The sequence below is a fragment of the Eutrigla gurnardus genome, assembly GCF_963514095.1.
Source record: "Eutrigla gurnardus genome assembly, chromosome: 2".
NCBI lineage: Eukaryota > Metazoa > Chordata > Actinopteri > Perciformes > Triglidae > Eutrigla > Eutrigla gurnardus.
The window spans coordinates 2,398,462-2,423,803 of NC_139916.1; the positions used below are offsets into that span (position 1 = coordinate 2,398,462).

Sequence of the window (25,342 nt, forward strand, 5' to 3'; positions counted from 1 at the left end):
TCCTGTGTATTATTTATCATTAAGCTCAGACAATTCAGCTCATCAAAAGACATGTTTCACAAACAACATTATAACTGTTAATCATATTGCTCGTTGTCATATTTAACTGTAGAGAAACTTAAATAATTGAATCTGTTGTAATCTCTTACTAACTAGTGAAAGCTCTTCATACTTATGGTTTATGTACATTATTGGCATAGTAATATTACCACAACATACATATATTAACATAAAATGGCTTACAGAATAAAGATTTTGATGAAATATCCAACCATATTAGGCATTTCCCCAGCCCTTTGTAAATGTACTTACCTTTTTTATTATTTGGAGTGAACTGCTCCTCTGTGCTGTCTGTTGCCGGCCAGGTTCCAGCTGATTCTTGAGTGTGGGCTCTTCCTTTTGAGAGGCAATAAAGTCTTTCAGAGACCCTCAGAGCAACCTAACCCAGCGCTTCTTCACTGTGGCTCGTCGGGATAGGTTTACCGGAATGCACTTTGGCCCTAAAGTGCTATAGGATCTTGAAAAGGGGGCAGCAGAGGAAATGCAGGGGCGAGGTCCCCAATCCCTCCCTCAAAAGTGGAATCTCAGCAGCAGTGTGCTTTTGGCTGCTCGTATTAAAAAGGGAAGTCTCATGAGAAGCGCCATGGGCCAAAATGCCTCTCCATTAGCTTAATTGTACAGGTAGGCTGCTGGTCTTCATCCCAACATTTGACAAGCGGTAAGTGTCAATTAAGTTCAGATTTCTTTTTTTTTCTTAAACTCCTCACCTTAGGTGTTTTTTCAGAATATAATGAACCATACTTTCTGGCTTGATCTAATCCAAAAATGGAAGATTTACATGAATGTTCTTATTTCGTTATTGATGCGTTGTGCTCTGGACGGATCAGAAATCTCACTAACATTAATGAGACACTTTTATGCTTTTTAACTCTTTGGATTGAAACTGACAGGTTACATTGTAGCATGTATGTTAACATTGTAACGAGCTCTTTGAAACCGAGAGGTGTCATCCTGCACGGGTCAGAAATGTTTTACCCCCGGGTGCTACTGTTGACCTGCTCTTTTTCAGGGACTCTAACCTTCCAAAAAATATGCTCAGAGATGTAATACAAGACGACTGGGCATAAATTATTCACATAAACCTGCATGGAGGTGAGCGAGTGGTATGAATTTTGATACTTGCTTGCTATGTCAAGACCTTAACAGTTGCCTCAATGTAATCATCGTGCATATAGATACATATTTTTTGTTAATATATATAAATGCATTTTCTGTTTATCAAAGTGACATGCAGGTCAGATTAAAGAAAATCTCCACAATAGCAGTATGACGTATTTATTTACACTAAACCAAACACACTTTTTCATAAGTATAACAGACTATAACTATTGGTATGATATACATTTTGTCACGTCAGTATTTTTGTGTCATTTTAGTTCAGGGGAAGATGGTAAATACACAATTACGGACAAAGAATTGCAACCAAGCAGTCACTATAGATCTTAAAAAAGAATCGGAAAAACACAAATAGATGTCTTGAGACAAACTTCTTATACTCGCACTTTTAAAATTATAAATCACTGCTGCATGGTGTCCTCTACGGTAATACTTTTGGTAATTAACATGCATTATCAGAAAATATGCCAGATTGCACACCGGTATTCCAAGCTTCCATTTTTATTGAGATTGCACCAAAGAAATCAAAACAAGCAAACCACATTTGTGGCTTTTATTTTAGCAACATTTCCATGCCTTTGACATTTAAATAAATGCCAGCCTCTATAGGAATTTGTTAAATGATTAAAAACCTATAGGGAAAGTATTACGGGCAATGTTAAATAATTATTCATTCTGCCTGTTTGCTTAACTCTAAAGATACAGTACGCGTATTACCAACAACTCCTCTAAGCTTTGTAGAGCAATTCTTCCATCTTCAGGGTCATTTATTCTGAAAAAAAAATAGACGGTTGTTAGTTTAAGATTTCAAAAACATTCAGTGTATAACATGCATATCCATGCAGAACCTTGTGACAGCATCTTTCAAATACAGGAGCAAAGGTTAACCTCTGACTGTCAGCTTGGTGGAGCAGTCGGCCCTCCCCAGAGAGTTTTCTGCAACGATCTTGTACTCCCCGGTGTCTTTAGGTCCGACCCTCAGTATGAGCAGAGAGCACACGCCACAGGTGTTGGAGATGAAGTAGTTGGTGTTGGTATTCAGGCTGATATTGTTGCGGAGCCAGGTCACATGGGGTGTCGGATCCCCTTTAATAGCACAGCTCATGTAGCATTCGTACCCTTGAGGAGCAGTGTGCATTTTCAACGGGACAAGGAACTTGGGAGGAGCCAGGAGATTACACGGCTTAATTTCCGGAACACTCACCGAGAACTTTTCTGGAAGAAGGTAGATTTGCATTGTATAAAAAAAAACCCCTGAGAGACACATTTTCAACGTTGACAAAAAAAAAAAAGGCATCACATTGCACACAAATAAATGATTAAGCATACAGAAACAATAGTATACCTTGGCAATGTGCATGTTTGGCCCAACAAACCTCAGTGCTTTGTAGAGGCATTAAGTGGTTAGTATGTAAGTACTGTATTAGCATACATTTGAATACACACACAGATAAACTGTGGGCTGGAGCATTTACATACCTTTTTTGCATGAAATGAACCACTTTGTTGATTCGCAGTGCTGAGAGCAGCCCATGTCATTCTTTGCATAGACTCTGAACTGGTATTCTCGACCCGGCATTATGTTGCAGACCGTGAATCTATTGTTGAAGATGTGATCTGCGATGGTGTGCCACGATCTTTTGCTGGAATCCCGCTTCATCACCATGTAATGCAGCCTGTCGTCGCGTTTCTCATCTGGTGACGCCGTCCACGAAATGGTCACTGTGCCAGGCACGTTTTCGTCCAGCTCCACAGGACCGGGTGGCTTTGGCTCGTCTGGAGTTCACATACAAACGAGGTTTTCATTTTTTATGCTCAGTATATGGGATAGGGAGAAATATTTTATTTAATAAGAAGTAACAGTATTGTAACAAGACTCACCCGTGACTCTGATTTCAATGCTGAATGATTCTTGGGCGACAATGTTCTTGACAATGATGGTGTAAACCCCGGTATCTGCACGCTCAGCGGACGGAATCAGAAGCTGGGATGTATCTTCTGTGTTGCTGATGGTCACCTTTTTAGAAACTGGCGATCCATCTTTCAGCCAGATGACCTCAGGCCAAGGAGATGCCTACAAAGACATAATGACATAATAATGACACCCCCTATATTCATTGCCCTTAAGTATAAGTCTTACTTCCTTAATTACCTCAAAGTTCATGTTGATTCGTGCAGAATTTCCAGCTCTCACCACCATGAAACTCTTGATTTTGGCATCCGTGAATCGTGGTCTCACTGGGTGAACAGCAGGGTAAGAGTTGGTCATTCATTTTGACGTTGATAAACCAATTTATTGATTTAAGAAAACAGGAACCATGTTCATCATTGTGTTTATTTTTGATTGTTTAAACTAGGCTTCAATTATCCTGATGACTTTAACTTGTAGTTGGGTTTGTAGATTATCTATTACTTTCTTTGGGTTAATTGAAGTCTGGATTTTCACAATCATTTTTGTATCCCAGTTTAGATTCAGTCAAACTCACTGATTGTACAACTACTGAGTCTTCAACTATCAATTTGACTTCCTGTATTTGTAATATATAGTACAACAGTTTGACATAAGTAATGTTGATGTGACTTTCTTACCAGGAGGGGGCATAGCCAGGATGTAATTACTCAGCTCCTGTGACTTTCCCTCTCCTCCATCATTGGTGGCGATCACTCTCACCCAGTACATGGCCATTGACTTCAAGCCTTTCACTGTGTAGGAAGTCATAGTTAATGCGTTTGTATTGCAGCGATCCCATTCTGTGTTTTCCGCAGGCCTAATTTCCACAAAATAGCCCTTTGCTTCATCCTCAACCCCCTCAATTTCCTTGGGTTGTGTCCAAGACAGCATCAGGTTTGTGTAGGTGGAATCCGTCACTTTGAAGTCTATGACTTTACCAGGAGGTTCTGTAACACAACATTCATATTAAGTGCTGTCATCTGTAGGCTGTAAGAAGTGTTGATATAATATTGACTTTGATAACGGTCCTAAATGTCCACTTACTTTTAGGATCTCTGGCAAACACAAACTCGGATGGTGAACTGTGCTCACCCGCTCCGGAGTTGTTAATTGCCGACACACGGAATTCGTACGCCATGCCCTCAACCACATCTTTGACTCCGTATCCCTTACCTTTTATTGGAAGAGTACAAGCATAGAAGATTGTTAGATATTCACATTTGTGCTGTCACGTAACATGATCAAACAGAAATAATGTATTGAATAATCAGTTACCTTTGATCATCTCATCATGTGGATTGACCATGCCCCACAGGTTGCTCCCCTTCTTGCGTTTCTCAAGGTTGTACCCCAGAATGTTGGTTCCTCCAGTGTCGGCTGGAGGAGACCAAGAGAGGTTGATGCAGTTCTTGAAGGCAGTTACAACCTTTGGTGCTGATGGAGGTCCAGGGTATGCTGTAGTACACATAATGGGATCTGTAAATCAATTCTTAGTCAAACAGAAAAAGGCTAGTCATGAACTACTGATGCCTTAGAGGTAACAGCTAACATACTAGCAAGCCGTGAACATGCTAACGCTATGCAGTGATAGTAGCCCTGGGCTTCTTTTTACTTTTTCTGCTCTGGGTCATTTACTTCCCCCTGGGATTTCATTTTCATTATTGTACATTGTTTTATTCGGTAAGCAATTGTCGAAGTCGCTAACAGGTTATTAAGTATGCATGGTTTATTTAAGAAATGTATTTGTGGCCGTCATAACTGTCACAAAATCATGCCTGTTTTGTAATATATATACGCTAAACTAAGAAGCTATAATAGCTTCCTCCAGTTCGGAATCTCTTGTTTCTCTTGGTTCACCAATTTATCAGGTATTTTTGCATATTTAGTTTGCACTCGCAGGTGAATCTGAGTCAATCATAGCGATATCATTTAATTTAATACTTTTCCATAATATTGGTCAGAGTTTACCCTTGGTTCCAGCTTGAATGTCCTCTGTTTCCATCAGGTCACTGGTTCCCATCTCAGTCTCCACTCTGATGCGATAGCAGTACCTCTTTCCGTGGTCCACATCAGAGTCCTTGTATGTGGCCTCCGCACCGATCGGCCCCACCTTCTTCCAGGTGTTGCGGCCAATTTGTTGTCGTTCAAGGATGTAGTTGCCTATCTGGCAGCCGCCGCTGTCTTTTGGAGGCCTCCACTTGAATTCGATGCCAGAGGAGGAGGCTTCAACAATCTCCAGCGGTCCCATCGGAGGAGTAGGTTTATCTGTCAAAGACAAAGTCGCATACTGAATAATAATCTGTGCTGAATGTGTTCCTGAGACTTGCTGTAAAGCAATACTTGTATACATACCCAGCACAATAAGCTGGGTGATGGCCTCAGTGGTGCCAAACTCATTTTTGAGTTTGATCTTGACTTCGCCGCTGTTCTTGCGTTGCAGCTTGGTGAGAAGAAGACGGCTAGAATCCTCCGTGTGCTCAAGTTTTTTAGTTGCTTCTTCTGAAATCTCTTCCCCCTCAAGGTACCACTGAATTTTTATGGGTTCCCGTCCAATGAAATGCATTTTGAAGATGGCTTTGTGTCCTTTTTTCACTGTTACAGGGGTTTTAAATGCTTCCAGTTCCTCGGCAGAAAATCTGGGCGGATCTACAGTGATTGGTAAAACAGTACAGACAGATATTTTAAGTAGAAGGTATCAAACATGCAGCCTGAGGGCCTGAACCGGCCTACCAAAGGGTCCAAAAAGGCCCACTAGATCACTTAGTTTTCAGTGCTCAAGGAATATAACATCCAATTTTGCTATCAGACTCATCATGTCGGGGGGGGGGGGGGGGGGATAACAGAGCTTTCAAGGACAACCGTCAAAAGAGAAGATAAATCAATTCTTGGAAGTATTGTTATTAATAGGTAATTATTTAATGTTTGTTCTGGTCCCGCCCACTTGAGATGAAATTGGGCTGTATGTTGCTCATGAGCTACATGTCTGTTTTAAGTAGTCTTCTGCTTTCTGTTCCTGTGCTCTAGATCTACTGCAGAAGGGTTAACTATAATAAGTCACAGTAATTTGCAATACTCTGAAAAATCAATATTCATCACGACCAGCAGGCGCTCTCTAATGAGTTGGTGCAACCACTTTAGCAATTGAGTAATTTCTGTAAGGATATTATTTTTTTACCTTCAACCACAATCAAGGACTCCGTCTTCCGTCCATCTGCTTCAAATTTATATTTTCCAGCAAATTCCTCCGTGACTTTGTGAATTTTCAGTCTGTGGAACGTTCCTTCTTTTGAAATGGTTATACCCTCAGATGATTTAATCTAGAACAAAAATAAACCCACACATATTACTGGAACACAACACACACATGAATCCAGCCTCATCTGAAACTTTCACATGAATGCATGACTCTTCCTATTATATATCACTCCGATAACACCAAAGGCGTGTCGGCCCTGGGGAATTACCTCTTCTCCATCTTTGTACCAGATTCCCTCACAGTCTTCTCTGCTGACTTTACACTCCAGCTCTGCTGCTTCTCCCATAATGGCTTTGCAGTCAGAAAGCCCGGCATGAAAGTGAACTCCCGGGTCTGAGGATTCATCAACCAGCAGGTTAGTGAACGCGCACAACCGCCAGCCGACGCACTGCATACGAGTTGTTGTTTGGTTGTTTCAAGGGTTTTTAATAATGCATCCGTGTGTTGGATGTGCACGAACTTACCTCGTCGTTAGCACACTGTCTTTCTGCATTCTTGTTTACCATGTATTTTAGAAAAGCATTTCTTTTTAACATACATGTTCAAATGCAGATGATACTTATGTAAGAAGAGTGCATTTATCATTTATTTGAAACTTGAAGATGAAGACGTCTTCTTGATTAGTGTGTTGCTTGATTTTCTTGTTTGGGGGGGGGGGGGGGGGGGGTGGCCTTCTTCAACTTGAATGTTTGAAGCTCATGAGAAAACCATCGCTGAGGCTTTCATTTGCCTCTTGAAAGAAACACATGCCCTTAAAAGGGCATTTGTGTGGTCAGTGGAAGAAATGAGCATCTTTTTTTGTTGATCTGAATTCAGCCTCCAGTGTGCAGATATAGATTTTGTTTTTAGAGCTCCTCCGAAGTCAGCTCGACTCGTCTTCCTTCTTCAAATATGCAAGAGTGTGTCTACACACGACCGAACTTCAGCTCGGATAAATAATTAACCTCAATGCACCGACTCATCCTGGATTAACATGTAAACTGGCAAGCAAGATTGTTAACACAGAGCACAGGTGCTTTTAAACATTACTTACACTCACACACACACACACACACTCACACAGTCTGCAAACAGTACGTAAGAGACAGAGGTGGACACTTGAATATTGCTGCTAATATCCAACCTGTAGGTCATAGGAATGAAATGAACAAACCAGTGGTGTTCTGTCTAGAAAGAGTTAGGCTTGTTTGGATTCATGTCACCGTTACATTGTGTGCTGTAGACAAAAACCATTAGTGCATCGGATTTGAGAAGCTTTTTCTTAAAGGTCAAATCCACTCATTTAACCAGCGAGTGATCAAATGTAGCATTCTGCTTAGTGGCCACACGCTGTTTTGTGTTAAACCCTCAAACCGCCGGAAAAAAGCCATCCGCCCATCCGATGACTTTATCCAGCGCCGGCTTCCCATGCAGCGGTTAATGCAGCGCCATGTGATCTTACCACTAACTGTCTCCATGATCGACGGACCTCGCCGTGGACGACGGCCCGAACGCTTGCCAGCCAGCTCGCCGCCACCGCCGCCGTCTGCACCCTCACCGCATTCAGCGGATTCATCACAGCCGGCTTCTGGCCCGATGCCATTATCACCGCCGGCACCATTCCCTTCTCTGTTTTTTGCTTTTTCAGGTTTTTTTTAGGGGATATCATTTGTAATTACCACCAATCCACTGTTTCTCATGTGCTGTTGGATACGCCTTACAAATAACATCAATGACAACAGTAACCATTATGATGTTACAACAGGGAAAACAAGATCAGCAACAACAACAGAACACACACGGCCCTGGATACAGAAGAGGAGGGGGTGGAAAAGGTGATATTCAAGATGGGTTCCATAACGGCAACGTCACTTCAATAACCTTCATAATTTACTATGAACTATCACTTGTTACATCACAAATTTGTTATATTTTACCACAAGGAGGCTGATACTTAAAGTTGTACTCCGTAACATTTTCATCTACTGAATTGTCTTTTAAGTTCCAAACTGTCAAAGAGTGAGTTAAAACAAGGTGATTGATCATGTGACCCACCAATGAAAGTGCTTCTACTTGCTGCTTTGCCCAGAAATAGGATCTCCGTGTCTGTGGTGACATTCCCACACAAAATTCAAAAGCCTCAGTCAGCAGCAGTTGGTCCGCCCAGGAGGAGGATCACAACTGATGTCATACAGACGACCCTGTTTGGTTTCCAAAGGAACTCTGGGAGATGAAGTCCCAGAGGCTCATCTGCAGTTACATCTACCGCCAAAGAGGCCGCTAGAAGCAACACATCTCAAATCTTACGGAGTACAACTTCAATATTAATTTTAGTGGTACTCAACAAAATGAACAGTAATTGTGTAACAGTATTTCTGTCACTCAATTATACCTAAGCTAAATGTCTGTTATGTTCTCAGCTTGAATATGGTTGTACTCAAATTACCTTTTCCATTTTTTGGGGAAAAAAAGTGGCAGTCCGTAACATTTTCATCTATTTAATTGTCTTTTAAGTTCCTATCAAAGAGCGAGTTAAAACAATGGTGATTGATCATGTGACCCACTAATGAAGCTGCTTGTACTTGCTGCTTTGCCAAGAAAAGGGATCTCCGTGTCTGTGGCGACATTCCTATGTAAAAATTCAAAATGACTGAGGCTTTTTGCGTCAGTCATTTACGTTTACATTTTGGGCATTTAGCAGACGCTTTTGTCCAAAGCGACTTACAATAAGTACATTTGTAAAAAAAAAAAAAAGAAACCACAACATATTGCCGATAAAGTAAGAGCGAAAAAATATAAAATGGTTCGGTCATCAAGTAGTAGCTATTCAGCAAGGATACCTTACGTACAACAGTGCCACGATCAAAGTGCTATAGGTATGGATATAGAAGTGCTTTTTTTGGGAGGGGGGGGTGAAGTCTGAACAGGTGAGTCTTGAGTCTTTTGCGGAAGACGGCAAGTGACTCTGCTGTCCTGACATTGGTCGGGAGTTTGTCCCACCACTGAGGAACCAGAACAGAGAAGAGTCGGGACTCTATCAGCCGGCCGGCTGAAGTAGAGGAGCGAAGTGGTCGCGTCGGGCGTGTGGTTTGACCAGTGTCAAGTCAGCAGCGGTCGGTCTTCCAGGCGGAGTTACTCACAGAAGTATGCTGCGTTTCATTGTCGGAAATCAGTAACTTCCAACTGCTAAGTCATGCTCCCTCTAGTCTAAAGTGTTTGAGGTACATTTCATTCCTGCTGACTCACAATGGAGGATCAACAGAGAAAGAAGAACGTTCAACTTCCAGTCCAAGAAAAATAAACAAACTAATGGAAGTGAAGAAGGAAAGTCATCAAGAAGCAAAGTGACCGTCAATGAGGGGAAACCACGGACCTCCTTTCAGTGTGGAGCATTTGAAGACATCACGCAGATGAGACAGTCACACTGTTGGGTGATGGAGATGAGTCCCAGAGGCTCTCCTGCAGTTCCATCTACCACCAGAGAGGTCGCTAGAAGCAACGCATCTCAGATCTTACGGACTGCCACTTTAACGTAACACACGTAAAGACACCTCTACAAACATGAAAGCACACAAAATTCACATGTAGAACATGTCTATATTCACTAGGGTTAGAACATAACAAACACAAATAGAAATATATTAATCAATGTTGACAAATATTGATTGATATACTATTGCAGATCTGTATCAGATAAATACTTGAAGGCATTTTAGTTGATTTGAACGGGATTCCCGGGATACGTAAACAGTTATTTTTATTATGTGGGCTCTTTTCAAGAATGTATAAACCCTTGCTGCAATCTTTCACATCGTAAGTAAAGAAAATTCCGTCACTGAGGATCGACAAACCCTTTCTGAACTATGACCCCCGACCAGCTGATTGTATGAGCTGCAAAGCCGAAAGGGGTGGAGCTTTTTGTGGTGTCAGCGGTTTCATTTGGTCAGTGTTATGTACATTTCTAGTTAAAGCAGCTGCATCAAAGTTAGGAAATGTTTAGAATTTCCTAAAGTCATGTTTTTTAAAGTCATTTTCATTCCCAAATGACTTTATTGGTCAGTGGCTCGTCTACAGCATGCAGCCTCTGACATCTCTTACCAACAGCAGCCTCTTCAACCTCCACAGTTTTCTTTCTGAGACGCTTTCCCTTTTTCCCAGATTTTTCACCTTGTTGATTTGTGGATTCCTCATCATTATTATCTCCTATTAATGATTATAAATGGCAACTTTATTCAGCTTCACCCATATCTAAATATAATACTCAAATTACTTAAGTACATACTGACATTCATGATCTGAGCAAAATCATGATCAGTTCCTTTTTTATTTACATACAAGTTTATAAAAGTGTTGTTGATCAAAGATATTGATTAGATTTAGTTTCTCAACATAATTTGCAGTGTGAATTATGTTCTTACCTGTTACGATTTCTGGAACAAGTGGACCATCTCTTACGCGTTTCTTGCGTTTTCCTCCTTTTCCTCCACCCTCTCCACCCTCTTCACCCTCTCCTCCTTCTCCTCCTTCTCCTCCTTCACCTCCTGCTCCTCCTGCTCCCACTCCTTTTCTGTCTCCCTCTCCTTCTCCCTCACTTTCCTCATCAGAATCTTCAAATGAGTCATAATCTTCTTCATCAAAATCTTCTCCCGAACCTTCACCTCCAGCTCCTCCTTTACTTCTGCCTTTAGCTCCAGCTCCAATTCCATCACCACCACCAGTTCCATCAGTCCCAGCACCACCGGCAGCAGCACCAGCTGCACCACCGGCAGCAGCACCGGCGGCACCGCCAGCACTACCGGCAGCAGCACCGGCTGCACCACCAGCACCACCATCGGCACCGGCTGCACCACCGGCACCACCAGCAGCACCGGCGGCACCGCCAGCACCACCGGCACCAACAGCAGCACCGCCAGCACCACCGGCAACACCAGCTGTACCGGCAGCACCACCAGGACCGCCGGCACCCCCTGGACCACCGGCACCCCCTGGACCACCGGCACCTGCACCTTGGCCACCATCAGTTCCATCAGCCCCCACACCTCCAGCTCCACCAGTGCCTCCGCCAGCTTGTTTTTTCGTCTTTCTTGCGGAGGCCCCTTTACCGGCGGCTGCCCTCTTCGCCTTCTTCGCGGCTTTTTCTTCAGCAGCCGCCTTTTTAGCTGCTTCGGCCTCAGCTTTGCCAGCTGCCTCTGCAGCTTCTCGTTCCGCTTGAGCCTTCTTGGCATTTTCCATTTTTTCTTCCATTTCTTTCTGGTATTTCTCCTGCTGCTCCTTCGCTATTTTCATCAGATCCTCTTCATTGCCGCCTCCAGCCACAGTGGTTTTGCGAGCTCCCTTCTTGCCCTTGTTGGCAGGATCTTTGTCAGCTATGGAAGATAACATGGCAAATATTTAAAGCTGAACATTGTAAGCTGAATATAAAATTCAATATGGGAATTATTTAGTGTGAGGGGAAAAATAGTTAGTTCTTTTCTCACCTTCAACTATAAGCCAGGCGTTGCAGGATTTGATTCCTGCCACAGCAGCATAGATGCCGCTGTCCAAAGCCATACAGTCCCGCACAATCAACTTGTGGATGAGCTTATCTTCAGATACGACAATCTCAAATTTCTCACTATTTGACAGCGTGGCGGTTTTGCCCAACCACGTGAGCTCGTTCATCGGTGCAGTCAGGACGCATTGAAAGACGGCGTCCTGCCGTTCCTCCGCCTTCACCTCCTGTATTTTGACAGCAAAGTCAACTTCGGGGACTGCGGGGGTTGAAAACAGAAAAAAAAGAGTAATTATATCCCATTCACTTGTCATTTTGTGCATGCAGCGATCAAAAAAATCTGTGGAGAGTGACCACATATTAGCTATCCTTGTGCAGGCACAAAACCCATAAAATCCATAACAAAAACATAATAGGGCATAGAATAAGTACACTTACCTTTAAAATCTGTGGAGAACACATTGACCCCGCCAACATCTACCGAGTAGAGTCCAGCATCTTCTGAACCCAGATTTTTAATCGTGAAAACATATTTCTTGCCGACTTGTTTCAAGTTATGCTTCTTCGCCTCGCTGTCTTCTGTGGTGAATGGAACCATGACGCCGTCCTGCAGAATTAGTGGGCATGTTAGCACATTTCTAAAAGATGATTAAAAAAGCAGCGGGGTTAATTCCACATAGGTGGCGGCCCCGACCTTGTACAGGAAAACTTTGCTGGTGGGGTCCTTCAGGTCCATGTCCAACTCAATCGTTGCACAGTCGTTGTCTTTGACTTGAATGTGTTTCAGTGTGCTGATGTGTGTAACGAACTACAGCAGGAATAAAGCAAAATCCTTAATTATAAGTCCGCTCATAAAAACCCCACAAATATTACTAAACAGATGCTTACCTCTGCGATCTCGTCCTCTCTCTCTTTCTTCATTTCGCTGAGTTTCTTCAGCATGTGGCGGAAGTCCGTGATGCCGTACTCGGCACAGATGCGCTCGTAATCCTTCTTGTCCGCACTCAAGAGGATTTCCCAGACCTTCTCCTCCGGCTCCATCGGCTTCTGCTCCCGCGTTCCATCGACATTACTGCAGAGACGGACGTTTCCTTAAAACCTACACAGCCACGTCTTTTCACTGAAAATAATAACTCAGAACTAACGGAACCGCTGCCATAAAGAAAATGCCAAATCGCAACGTTAACGATAGTCCACTCACCGTTTTTTAAGCTTTTTTCTGAAGTCCTTATCTGGGGAACCACAACGAAAACACATCAGTCCATCACTGACATCATGTCAATTAATTTAAAGGGCAAGTTACATATGTGTACATATGATAAATGGTAGCGTGAAGCTCCATAAGAATTTTTTTTTTTTTTTTTTTTTAATAAATTGAAACTGCATTTTAACTCAAAGAGATGCATAATCATGTTTTTTTGTGTTTTTTTAAAGTTGTAAACCAAAATATTGATGAAATACATTCAAATGCAGGCATATGATGATGTGTTACAATTGACATTTCTTACCAAATGTAAAAAGAAAAACCTGTATTTCATTAATTGGAAATGGGTTGGTTTCATATTAATCTATGTTCAGAAATTTCAATGTATTTATTAATATTGTTTAAAAGAAAGTATAACGCCCTCAAATCGGTGACATCATTCAGCAGCTCCTGCCACACAGCATCCACGTATGGCGCAGTATCCTTTTATACCCAAAGGAAATTAAACTTTTCACACACATTATCTGAATGATCAAACATTTAGCTTTAACTTTCTCCTCGACAAATCCTCGGGGCAGAGAAACCTGGAATACCAGACCTGATCTTTCAAATCTCAGGAGTCCTGTTTGAACAACTTGGGCACAGAGAAACCTTTATAAAAAAGAAATACCTTCCAACCATCCGTGTTTCTGAACCTCTTTGAATACCTCTTTACGTGATTCTGGTTGCTGATCAAGTTTTTTCAGTCAATTTCTGAGTAAGCCTTTTTCTAATAATTCCAATTAGTAAGTAAAATATCACATTGCGATGAAAATCTGTGGGCAACTTTGGAGAAAACCAGCATCTGCTATATTCCAAGTATAGATTTGATGAAGCCATCAACCTCTATTCATCTTTGTACTCGGCTGGTTCTCTAATCCGCTAAAAGCATCTTCAAAGAAAGCTAAATGTGTTTTTAATTGCAGTGCTAGTTTGTCTCATATTTAGTGTGATTTGTGTCTGACAGCGTATATTAGCTCTCTTTGTGATGACCAATCACAAACCAATCAGAAAAAAGAAGGGTGACATGTTTGAAAGCTCACCTTCTTCTGGTTTCTTTTGAAGCTCCTTGGTCTTAGAGAATCCAACTGTAAACAGTTTGTCACCGTTAAGTACAAATGTGCGTATCAGGTAGATACATCATTCATTTCACAATCTATTACACTTGATAGCCAAGTGATTCAAATAAAAATGAGGCTCCTACCCGCAATAACATTCAAGACAACGGTGCAAACAGCCCTTCCATATTCGTTGGTTGCAAAACACTTGTAGGTGTCAGCGTCCTCTGGAGTGACCTTTGGAATCTGAGACAATGTAAACACAGTTAATGGCATCTATTTCTATTGTTATGATTGAGTCTTATTGTCACACAAAATAAAAAAATAATAACAAAGGACAAACTCAAGCAAGCATTTTTTTGCTGCCATCTTGCATTCATCACTATTTAGAATGTGATCAGATTGTAGCATAGCTCTCATACACCTTTAACAGTCTCCGATCGCTGATCAATGTTTATGCGTCGTACGCATCAGATTCTGATATAATTCATGTGACATTTATCTGCAATCCGCCCCCCAAAATGGACGTGAGCCTGCCTTTGGGGTTCCTTTAGAAAGTCGGGATCTACGCCGGTGTGAAACTCACCTCGATGGTGTGTTCGAGGCTCGTCTCGTCGTACTTTTGAAGGCACACGTCGGGGTGATAATGTATTTCTCCGTTGGCTCTCCTCCATGTTATAGTGGGTGTCGGGGTGCCCACTACTTTGGCTTTAAAGACTGCATATTTACCTGACATGGGATAATACAAATAATACAATTCTTTATTTGCCTATTTTCAGTGAACTACAGATGCACACAAGTAAAAAATTAAAGTGTAAGTAATCTCCCTGCTACCCCCTCGCACCAAATGTTTAAAATATTCCCATCGATGTCACATACTGACACAGGTGTCCACAATAATTAAATAAATTTGATTTTAAATCAAAATATAACAATTTGACACCCTTTACAACCCACTCTGTTCAGGGTCAGTTGTGTATCTCAGTCTTACCCTCTTGAATAGTCAGAGCGATGGGTTTGCGGGTGAAATCCGGAGTTGTCATTCCCTCCGGGAGTTCCTCCATAAACTGTGTTATCATGACACCAGGCACCTTCGACTTCTTCTTGATGACTGATCAAATGAAAACAAACAAACACATTAACAATTAGAGGATAAAAAAAGCTAAAGTGAAAACAAACATACAAACATACGGTTTATGCAATGTATTCATCAAAGCAATGATGTTAATGACTTATTGGGGGGAATCAGTGAACCTGAATGCATACAGTATGTTTGAAGAAGATCTTTTTAAGTAAGGCTTATTGAGATTTAGTTCAAACGTGAATAATGAATACAAATCTAAAACCCGAGTCACCCATTCATTGGTGTTACTATTAAACAAGTGTTTCAGGGATAATAAATGCCACAATAATGGGTCAAACTTCAAAAGCCGTTCATTGATCAATCAGGTAGTTGATCATTTACATCAGTTTAACACGTTTTTTTTTTTTTTTTTGCGAAATATTATCTTGAATGTTCCCGATAAATGAAGTGACGTGAAAAAAAGAATAACTTAAGCAAATACAGAAGTTCTCATCTAAACGAACGCCTTCAGTTTGACCCTTCAATCTTATGCTTGTTCTCAAATTTTGGAAACGAACAGAATGCGAGTTAATTTACATCCCTACCTACTCCAGGCGTTAGGAGCGGTACACACTGTACGGACGTGTGCTAGTTTTCTGTCGTAATGTAGGTTGGACTCCCACCTCACATTACTGTGGAGTGCTTTGATCGTTATTCACCCACGAGTGACTTCGTTTATATAAGGAGGAGGCACAACGAGCCAATAGTGTAAAACATGAGTGGGAACGTTGAGTTAATGTTCATTACTATATGAGATAGTATTATGATATTTAACTTTTTATTTGTGGTTTACTTGAAGATTAATGAATGTTGAGCTGCTTATTTGAGATTATATCTCAGTCACAATGTTGTTTTTAACCTCCTGTTTCTAGCTCATTTTAGAGTCAAGAGAGAAGAGAAAACCTTGATGTTTGTCCAACTAATTCTTATTCCAGTCAAACGGCTGGTTAATTCTGTGCGTCCCATTAGAAAGTACATTTGTGTTGCAAATGGATCAAGTTCAAAGAAGCCTGCTGCTAAATGTGTGTGTTAATGTAGGCGGTGCAGTTGTTTGACTTTGTAGCATTTGGACGAGGCTGAATCGATTTACATCTGTAGTGATTTTACTCTTTTATAAGCTTTGAGAAGCAGTTCATGGCTGCCACGGAGACAAAGAGTTTAGATTTTTCATGTTAGGTTCACATTATTGTCGCCTACAGGAGGCAGTTGGAACGAGGCCATCGTGAAAGCTGAAGGCAGTCATTTATTAAACCACCTATGTTGATGTTTTCAACTCTACATACTATTCTCATCTTGTGCACAGTTCAGTCTAATCCGTGAACACTAAACAGGCGAAAGGTCCACCGGATGTAAATCATATATCCAATATCACATTGAACCGTACGGGACGCCATGCGCGGTTCAATACGCACTCGTGAATTGAGGGATTTCCGGTTTTGCAATAAAATGTCACGTAATTTCATGTTTCCATCATGTATTTCTCTCTGAATTGGCTGTCGGAGCTTTAGAGGAGCACTTGAACGCAGCATGTGTTCAAATATGTACATTAACTTTTGAAATAGTTTTACCCCCTTTATCCTATACCAGTCGTCAAGGCTAAGAAGCACTTGCATTTTAAAGTGTTACTTTTTTTTTACATATTTATTTATTTTATTATACAATACACTTGAATGTGTAAAAAAAATTCTTAGCTTATAATAAGCAAAATAAAGATATACTTTTTGAATATATAAGTAGCAATTTTTTTCCTCCTTGCTCACAAAATGTGGACCGAAACTGAAACCGTAACCCAAGAACGAGGTATGTATTGAACCGTGGGCTCACTGTATTGTTGCATCCCTACTATTTCCACTCTTTAATCAGACAGGAATTGCAGTGATTGATTTGCAGAAGTCCCAGAAGTGGACTAATCCATAGTGATCTGGAAGGGGCGGTGATGAACGCTGATGACGCGGGTTCAGCCGGTCCGGGGATCTTTAATTATGTTTTGTTCCTGGCATGAAAGACCTGTAATAGGCAGAATATGAAGTGGAGGATGTAGGTGAGGAGGAGCGAGCAGGCTGCCCGTCAGTGTTTTCCAGCGAGTGCAGTGGAAGTGGAGATGCTTGCAGCTACAGAACAGTGTTTCTACTGTGAGTTAACAAGCTGGGACGCTCACGCTGTGGGAAAATCGAGAAGACGACATCGTTAAAAGCAATTTGTCGTCGTTTGAAATATCGATCAGCCTATTCATGTAGAAGAGTAATTAAAGCTGCGTGTTTAAAGCCGGGCATTGATTTCATGGGTCGGCAAAAAAGCTTTTTATGGACGATAATTGGCAGAAATGTCCACATAAGGACCCTGGATTTAATATGCTTGCTTTACTTTTGTATTTTACATTTTTTTGCTTGTGCCATATTTCTGATGGACTCCTTTTGTTGTAGCTGGACAGGATTGGCATTCCTTGAAAAGAAATGGTTGAAATCTTGCAGGTTAATTCTTTTTTTAAACATTTGTACAGTAATGAGTAATGAATCCTCATGTAGACCATAAAAGCTCCACAGATGTAGATCACCAGATTGCTGCACTTTCTTCAACGTATTTCTCTGCGTTTTCGTCCTTTTTGATTTCTTTTAGCTTTTTAAAATGTATTTATATATATATTTTATCTCGTGTCTTTAGTCCTAAAGGACTTTTGAAATGCGTTGGTGGGTGAAAGGTGCTTTGTAAATATCCCCGGCTTGGCTCACCAAATGAAAGAATGATAAGTGTTTTCTCAAAGCTGGCGGCTCACCAACGTCTTCCTCCTTTTGTGGTGTTTATTCTCATCAGTGAAGCTTTAACCAGTTGCTGTTGTTGGCTTGATGGGACTTCACTTCGCAGGTCTTTGATACTCCCTATCTAATTTGTAGCTGGAGAGTAAATAACGGCTGTTTGCTTATGTGCCGATGTGATTTGATTCAATGGTCTGAATCATCCTGAACTACATTCATCACAGTATTGTGGAGATATAAGACAACTAGATGTAACATTCTGTAGCTTATTTTTTATTTCTAAGGTTTTTTAGTGGCATATCAGTGTTGCTTGTTCATTGTAGCTGACGAAGGAGTACAAGCAGTAGGAAGGATATTGAGGGTTGTGGGAGGCCTCCGGGCTCACAGAGGCCACAGGTGTCGTTCCAGCTGATTTCCCCGAGACCTCGATGTCCTGTGTTAACTAGACAGCACATGCTGCTTTGAACTGCTAGAAATTGCAATTTTGGATGTGTGACAGTCCCAGTCGTCACAGCGAAGCCAAGGAGAGCGTGTCAGGGTCAGGCTTTAAAAAAAAAGGCCAAAAACCTTGAGGGAATACAGAAAGGGTAAACTTAAATGGAGTGACTCGGTTCGCCTCGTAATGAAAAAAAAACACATTAATTTTACACCTATTTGTTCGGATAACAAATTCATAAAGTTTGCATCTAAATTAAAATGCAAATTATATTGAAGCTTTAAGATTATGTGTCAATTTAGCTCGTTATAAGAAGAGCTTAAGGGATTGTCCCTGTAGAGCGAATTCACTTATCGAGACTGAACTGTGCCGACGTACCGTACAGGACCAACCCAGCATGTGGACTTCTACAAAGTGCCGTTATTCTGTTAAATTACAAGATAATGCATGGAAATCAACAGCAGTGCCCTCTAGCAACAGCCTTAGTATTCATATGGAGGTTGTTGGGCAAAAAAAACAAAAAGTCACAATCAAATGCATCCGTTGTGACACTGAAAGTTGAACCATCCATGTCGGATGACACCTTTCAAGGCGTGATGAAAGAACCACACCATACATGCAACTCACCCAACGCGAAGTCATGCACTTACAGAAGGCGAGTCGTTTGAGTACAACATGTGATTTCTTTTTTGTCTTGCGCTCGCATACCTTTGTCGTCTGGTTGAACTCCGTCCGAAGCGTCGACTAAACACGCAAACGTGACAGCAGGGAAAGGGAACAGGACAGGTGAATGGTAATCCTGACAGAAGCACCATGGCAGCTTGGGACTTCGACAGGATTATTGGACACGATCAACATGAAAACACAGAACAGTATAGCAGTACAACCCGGGACCGGGAAGCACACAGAGACAGACATCAGCTTGAAACAGGAATATTCAGAGACGATCACACGACGGAGGATCGGTTAGTCAGAGACGAGTGTGTACAGAGCGTTAGCACGAGGTCGTTGCAGCAGCATGTGTTGAGTCGATGCTGTGCAACTGCTCATTAGACTTAACTGAAAGCTCGCTCGGGCGGTTTTTCATGACACCTCAGGATGATTTCTTCACAGTGCTTGAGAGACGCTATGTGCCAAGATTAATTTGAAAGACGCCTTTGTTTTGTCTTCGATCAAATGAGGACGGCGTTTGGTTTTTCCCTTTTCTCTTCACTTGCTGCAGCCGATAGTGACTGTTGCAGAGTGAAGACTCCTCTTTGTAATGAGACTTCAGCATGATCCACATCTTCTGACATCTGTGACCTAATCTTCATCATGGCGTCCTGAGGAAAGACACGTTGGTGAACGATACGACCAGTTGCTGCTTCTTCTTTGTCCTCGTTGTCTTTGCTTTCGAATTGTCTTGAAAAACATGAATAATACTTGGATTGCTTGTCTTCATTTTCTCACAGTGGAAATGGTCAGCCCTCACCATAAAACAGCATGTTTCAGATGTTTTGGGATCTCTTGTCTCATCTTTGACGTGGGGAACTTCCCAGGTGTTTTCTTCTCTTGCAGGGTTTTCTTTTTCTTCAATGCAATTTCACACAAATCTTTGTTTTGTATAAAGATGAGTTGCGTAGGTCAAATAGATCCTGTTCATCATCATCATTCTTCGGATAAAAGGAGATACAGGCGGTCTCACCTGCAAAACAAACTCGACTGCCCCGACCAGAGAGGGCGTCCGTGACGCTGCACTTACCCGTCTGCCCATCGGCAGTTTGATCGGTCACCTTTGACTTCTTCCACATCTTCTCTTTCCTCTGGAGCTCAGCTGATTCAAAAAGGCTCTGTAGAAACAGAAAAAAAAACAAATGACAGACAGAAGATTAGGAAAAAGGAAATATTTAGCACAAGCTAATCAGTGATATTGACTGACATCCTGTCTGAGGTTGGTTTGCTTTTTGGAGGAAAATCGCCTCCTGGTATATTCTTAGGCTCCCTGCAGTTACTGTCATCCGTCAGCAAGAGGCAGCAACTGGTGTCATTTACAGTAACCGATGACCTTAATGTGGGGCGAACCCCTTTCTCTGCCCTCAACAAGCGAGGTGAAAGGTTTGGCTGAGTGTGACTCGAGCCTCGCAGTCCCGATTCATACGACAAATATTCATATTCTAGAAAGGCTTCATGTGAAAACACCATCACAGCTGACTCACATGCCAGTTTAACTGAGTAATGTCTCCTCTCTGCTGTGAAAGGTCACATGCATCAATTTATGACACAACTATTTTTTGTTCTTGTAAAATTTGACCTAATGACTCAAGAGGTCGTAACCTTCCCATTGGACAAGGGCTTAGTAGGTGTGGTCACGCACAGGCAATTATGATATTATTGTCATTACTTTGAAGCAGAACAAAGATTTTCATAAAATGTTGTTGGGGCGAGGAGGTGAGCGCTGCCTGACTTCTGCTTTCAGTTCTCACTGTGAACAACATTTTGTTTTTACTTGGATGACCCAATATGATAATGGGGACTCTATCATGGCGGTACCTCGGTCTGTGATCAGGATTGTGTTTAGTGCTTGCTGTTTTGCAAAGCTCACTTTGCATGTCGAAGACCTTGTATCTATTAATTGCATGCTTTAATTACATTATCATGTGCTGTAATAGACGCGGCATGTGCACTCTGCCTGCTCCAACTCTAAACCTTTAAAGCCCCCCAAAAAGTATTCGTGACACTCAAAAGCCCATCATGCATCATGTTAAACCCAACCTCACAATGAGGATCTAATTGAGAAAATTCATGTTCGGGGGCTTTAAATAATCTAAATCTAACAACTGTCTGATTTGAACTTTCATCATTTCATTAGAAACTGAATCTTAAATATTTCACCTCATTTTTTCTAAATGTCTGTCCCGACGCCCCGCTGAAAATGAAACCCCACGCGTTGGAATGCAGGCATTTTATTTTTAGTCTTCTCAGGGTTCTGGGCCCCAGCAGCGATCTTGGCCGTTGGATGAGCTTGAAAACGAACTACACTACACATATGGTAAAAGCAAAACAGCTTTCCAATGGGAGACAATTTGGCAGCGGAGGAAAGGCACTCATCTTCCCTCCCACTGAATAGTCCAGCCGTTTCAGCTCATTGCATTTATGGTTTTGTTTGGCCGAGGCTCCACGTTGTAGACGGAATAACAGGATGGATCCCGAGCTGCTCTTCCAGGCCGCGTCCCTGAGATCTGTGAAGAGGATTTGCGCTGCAGGCTGCATTACAGTTAACACTTCTGTTGGTTTAAAATGCTTCACAGTATGATGACGTCTAACCAGCAGGCTGGCAGGCTGGCTGGCAGTCGCCGCAGGCAACATTTCCAGGCGCCAAATTAGAGAGGGGCTATCTTTTTACCCAACCCTCAGCCTGTACTGGCCTTCTCATGCCTTACCTTTTACTTCGTGGAGCTGTTTGATACGTGCTCTCATGTTTCCAACGTGTGCAGAGGCTAAGCCACACCCCTTTCCCAAGATCCCCATGTGACCTCATGTCAGACAAATAACTACAGTAGTGGAGAGAATCTTTTTGATCCGGTTTGAATTGTGCCATGAATTACATTATATTCGTCACGTAAGTTCACGTCCCGCTGAAGCTACGATGCTAATTCTATCACCAGATAAACCACGTCAGGTAAAATAACCTGACATTTGTACGTGGAAACACGGCTAAGTTGCCTCACTAGCTAGCAAGCCGATACAACGGCTGTGTTGGTGACGAACATCGTCAACACAAGAGATGTGTTTCACTGAGAAGCTAAATGACACGCCAAGAAACAGCCACTGTCTGAAAATAATTTTCAGTCTTTTGAATTGACAAACATATAATTCATGGCTCAAGTCACACAGGATCAAAGAAATATAATTTATATATATAATATATATCTCACCATCTTAGCTTGGGGCTAAGTTCAACCAAGCGCTGATTCTTAGGCAACTAAAATGTAGTGATGGCAACCCGTCAATCATAAGTTAGTCCCGCCCTAAATGGTCCATAATGTACTAAATGAACATCATGTATTGAAGAAGACTTGACACTAGAGATTGAGACCATGAACTCATGTTTATAATGTAAACATATGTTTACAATATAAACCTAGAAAGACAAGGGGCGCCGTTCTTCCTCGTAGCACCATTTTACATGTTTTAGCCAATCACAGATTTGCATGAAAATGGCTTAAATGAAATGGATAGAAGAGGACGTTATTGTGATGTTCCGCACACACAATCATAGTGTTGCTATAAATAAGATGTTTACCTGATTTGATGTTTGTGTCACCATTTAAAGGGTCATTGTGATAATTCTATTTGACTGTTCATGTCATTACTAACTCCTTTGATCGGCCGCCGACATCAACAGAATGATTTGTGCCTTCCCAACACTGGGATGATCACATGTCATTTCATCTTTGCATGTGTAAAAACCCCACATCCCTGGACAGTTACTTAAAGTTGACCTCTTCTCCAAATGCAGTGACAAGTCTTGGGAAGATGCCAGTGGAACTCTTTGATGTTTTTAAATAAACACCTCGAGATGCTGCTCGGCAGACGAACAAGTGTCTCGGTGGTACGTGACATGTTTCAGTCGCCGCTGACCAAATCCAAACGGCATCCTCGCTCCTCAAACATCCCTCGCTGCATTCCTCCACACGTCACCGACTGTACGAGGCGGAGAGCAGCTTGGGCGGTGTAACTCACACCAAACTGCACCTGATGACAAGGCCTTTTGCTGTCAAACGAGCACTAATGGTGCTACTTGAACTCGGCGCTGGATTTGCTCATCAAGAGGGCTTACAAGTTGACATGTAGTTGGGAACATGTGAGGAGACGGCGTGGCGTGTTTTGATCAGTCCGTGCGTATTCTCATTTACTTTTTTAGCCCTATCTTGTAAATTGATCTTGTTCTCTCTGATCTATGAAGCGTAACTGCATTAAAGATAATTGCTTTTCACAAAAACACACGGCGCCTGTGCAGCTGCGAGACACGGGCGAGCGTACGGAGGAACGACTGCAGCGAACGGCTTCAGCCCGCCAGCGCCGCGTGGTTCTTTTAATGTGAAAATAAATCCTATTTTCTGCCAAAAACATACCAGCCCACACCCTTCACGGAGCTCTCTCTGAATCTCAGGCTACATATCGATTTTGATACCGCCATCTAAAGTTAGTAGATGGACCAATAACCTCGCAGCGATGACCTCACCGCTGTGATCCAGCCCCCCCCCATTTTAAAACTGTGAAATTCAAACTGAGCAGCCTGCGTGCCTCACTGAAGAGATTTCATGCACCAACACTGAATTAGTGTGTCCTCTGTGTAACTAAATCCTGTACAGTGTTCAATGAATATAAAAGAAATGATTAACGTGGTTCGTGTAATCTGAGCAGCTGGAATGAGATAACATTGCAATGGAAGTTACTTCATTGATCTCTAAGCACAGCCAGTTCAGCTCTTGTGTATTCATTACACACTTCTTTGACTTCTATTTTTATTTCTTTTTACTGCACCCGCTCACACAGATTGTCTTGATTCCAACAGGGATGGAACATATATTGTTTTTATCCTGATTATGTTGGCGGGGGCTGACTAACAGGAAATGGTTTGAGCTCTAATCCATTTCTCCTCCAGCCTGCCTTTTGGGTTGTTATTTTCGGGCCACCTACCTGCTCCCAGTCCTCGGTGCTCTCAGCGCTGTTCCCTTTCAGGCAGCAGTCTGCTCACACTCTGCCTTCTCCTAATGTTTTCAGGTTGTAATAGATCCCTTCCAACGGCGCTGGATGCTGCCGACTGACTCGACCCGGTGACTGCCAAAAACCGTTTAGGCCCTTTTTGTATTTGTGGTGGCTCCAAAGACGTCGGAGGGTTGGGTGGGCGGTGGAGCACAGTGGGAGGGTGGGTCGCAGAGCAGGTTAAATCCCTCCTGAAAGAATGGTTTTGTGTCAAATTAACCAGTGGAAGTTTGTTTGTTTGCAAGCCTGAACTCGAGATATTTATGTTTAACATTTAACATCCTGACTTTAAGAATTCTGTGTGAAACTAAACAACCAAACAGTTGTCTTCGGGGTTTGTTTTGGACACACATTAAAGGATATACACGTGAAAGGCAGCCTTATTAGACAGTAGATATATGATTAACAATGCTGCTGCTTATCTCACTCCAGCACATTTTTTATTACAAACCACACTCTGCTTGAAACCTAAAAAAAAAGAGAAGGAAGCACATTTGCATCAGGCCACAGTCGGGTGGATATTTCCCCTAAAATCAACATTTGTGCACAGGGATTATATCCGAATGCATTTGTTTGTCTTGTAAGAGGGATGTCTTTTTTTATATTTAGTGGATGTTGTACATTCTTGACATCAATGGAAACATATTAATATCCATCAACTTCAATTAACAAAAGAAGGAATATCTTAACAGCCAATATTGAGTTGAGAAACCGGGGTGGAAATATATGATGTTCACTGGAGTTCCTGGAACTCTTTAAAGCAGGCATTTATAAACACTTAATATTTAACAACAGGTCATCTCTGAAGGTGTTCTTCTGTATGTGGCTTTAAATAAATCCTCTAGACGCTACGTGAGGCTGCAGCCCTCGATCGCTGTCCTCCCTCGTCTTTTATTACAGACGCTGGTATTGCGGTTTGCATGTCATGTCCAGCGTGGTATTATTTTTAAGACATGCCATAAGTGCTGCCAGCCGCTGTCTTTAAAGGCTGCGATGAATAAGTGATGTGTAGGTGTGTCACATTGTTCCTGCCCATTGGCTGCCCATACAAACCCGGAGCAGCTGTTAAGAGTTAATGTTCCCGTGAACATCTGAAACCTGATCGAGAGTATCGACGACTCCCAACAA

The 25,342-nt window shown here is 42.0% G+C and overlaps 2 protein-coding genes across 3 annotated transcripts; both read right to left on the bottom strand.

Moving 5' to 3' along the window:
- Positions 1-1,327: 1,327 nt before the first annotated feature.
- Positions 1,328-13,081, bottom strand: igfn1.1 (immunoglobulin like and fibronectin type III domain containing 1, tandem duplicate 1). 2 transcript variants are annotated; one of them, XM_084033286.1, is made up of 20 exons: positions 13,055-13,081; positions 12,742-12,925; positions 12,548-12,661; positions 12,292-12,460; positions 11,840-12,112; positions 11,222-11,728; positions 10,781-11,116; positions 10,461-10,565; positions 6,592-6,716; positions 6,303-6,444; positions 5,480-5,773; positions 5,096-5,392; positions 4,403-4,582; positions 4,172-4,300; positions 3,766-4,074; positions 3,329-3,414; positions 3,058-3,250; positions 2,656-2,952; positions 2,065-2,391; positions 1,328-1,948 (listed from the first exon to the last, which is right to left on the bottom strand). In XM_084033286.1, the coding sequence occupies exons 2-20, from the start codon at positions 12,892-12,894 to the stop codon at positions 1,944-1,946; spliced, it is 4,041 nt and encodes a 1,346-aa protein (XP_083889412.1). In that variant the 5' UTR covers positions 12,895-12,925; positions 13,055-13,081; the 3' UTR covers positions 1,328-1,943. The 2 variants fall into 2 exon arrangements, with proteins under 2 accessions (XP_083889412.1, XP_083889413.1); XM_084033287.1 differs by lacking the exon at positions 10,461-10,565.
- Positions 13,051-24,328, bottom strand: LOC311027308 (immunoglobulin-like and fibronectin type III domain-containing protein 1; the record flags this gene model as incomplete). Its single annotated transcript, XM_084031272.1, has 7 exons — positions 24,149-24,328; positions 20,208-20,295; positions 15,146-15,265; positions 14,741-14,883; positions 14,301-14,400; positions 14,140-14,184; positions 13,051-13,085 (listed from the first exon to the last, which is right to left on the bottom strand). The coding sequence occupies exons 2-7, from the start codon at positions 20,254-20,256 to the stop codon at positions 13,051-13,053; spliced, it is 492 nt and encodes a 163-aa protein (XP_083887398.1). The 5' UTR covers positions 20,257-20,295; positions 24,149-24,328.
- Positions 24,329-25,342: the final 1,014 nt, after the last annotated feature.

Bases quoted from the DNA above. Each gene is read 5' to 3' on its own strand.
- igfn1.1 (XM_084033286.1), bottom strand. From the start codon at position 12,894: ATGGAGCCGGAGGAGAAGGTCTGGGAAATCCTCTTGAGTGCGGACAAG. The intron at 12,461-12,547 runs GTCGGGGCCGCC...CTAATTCTGCAG, and splicing joins GCAAAGTTTTCCTGTACAAG to GACGGCGTCATGGTTCCATT. The intron at 12,113-12,291 runs GTAAGTGTACTT...CAACCCCCGCAG, and splicing joins GTTCTCCACAGATTTTAAAG to TCCCCGAAGTTGACTTTGCT.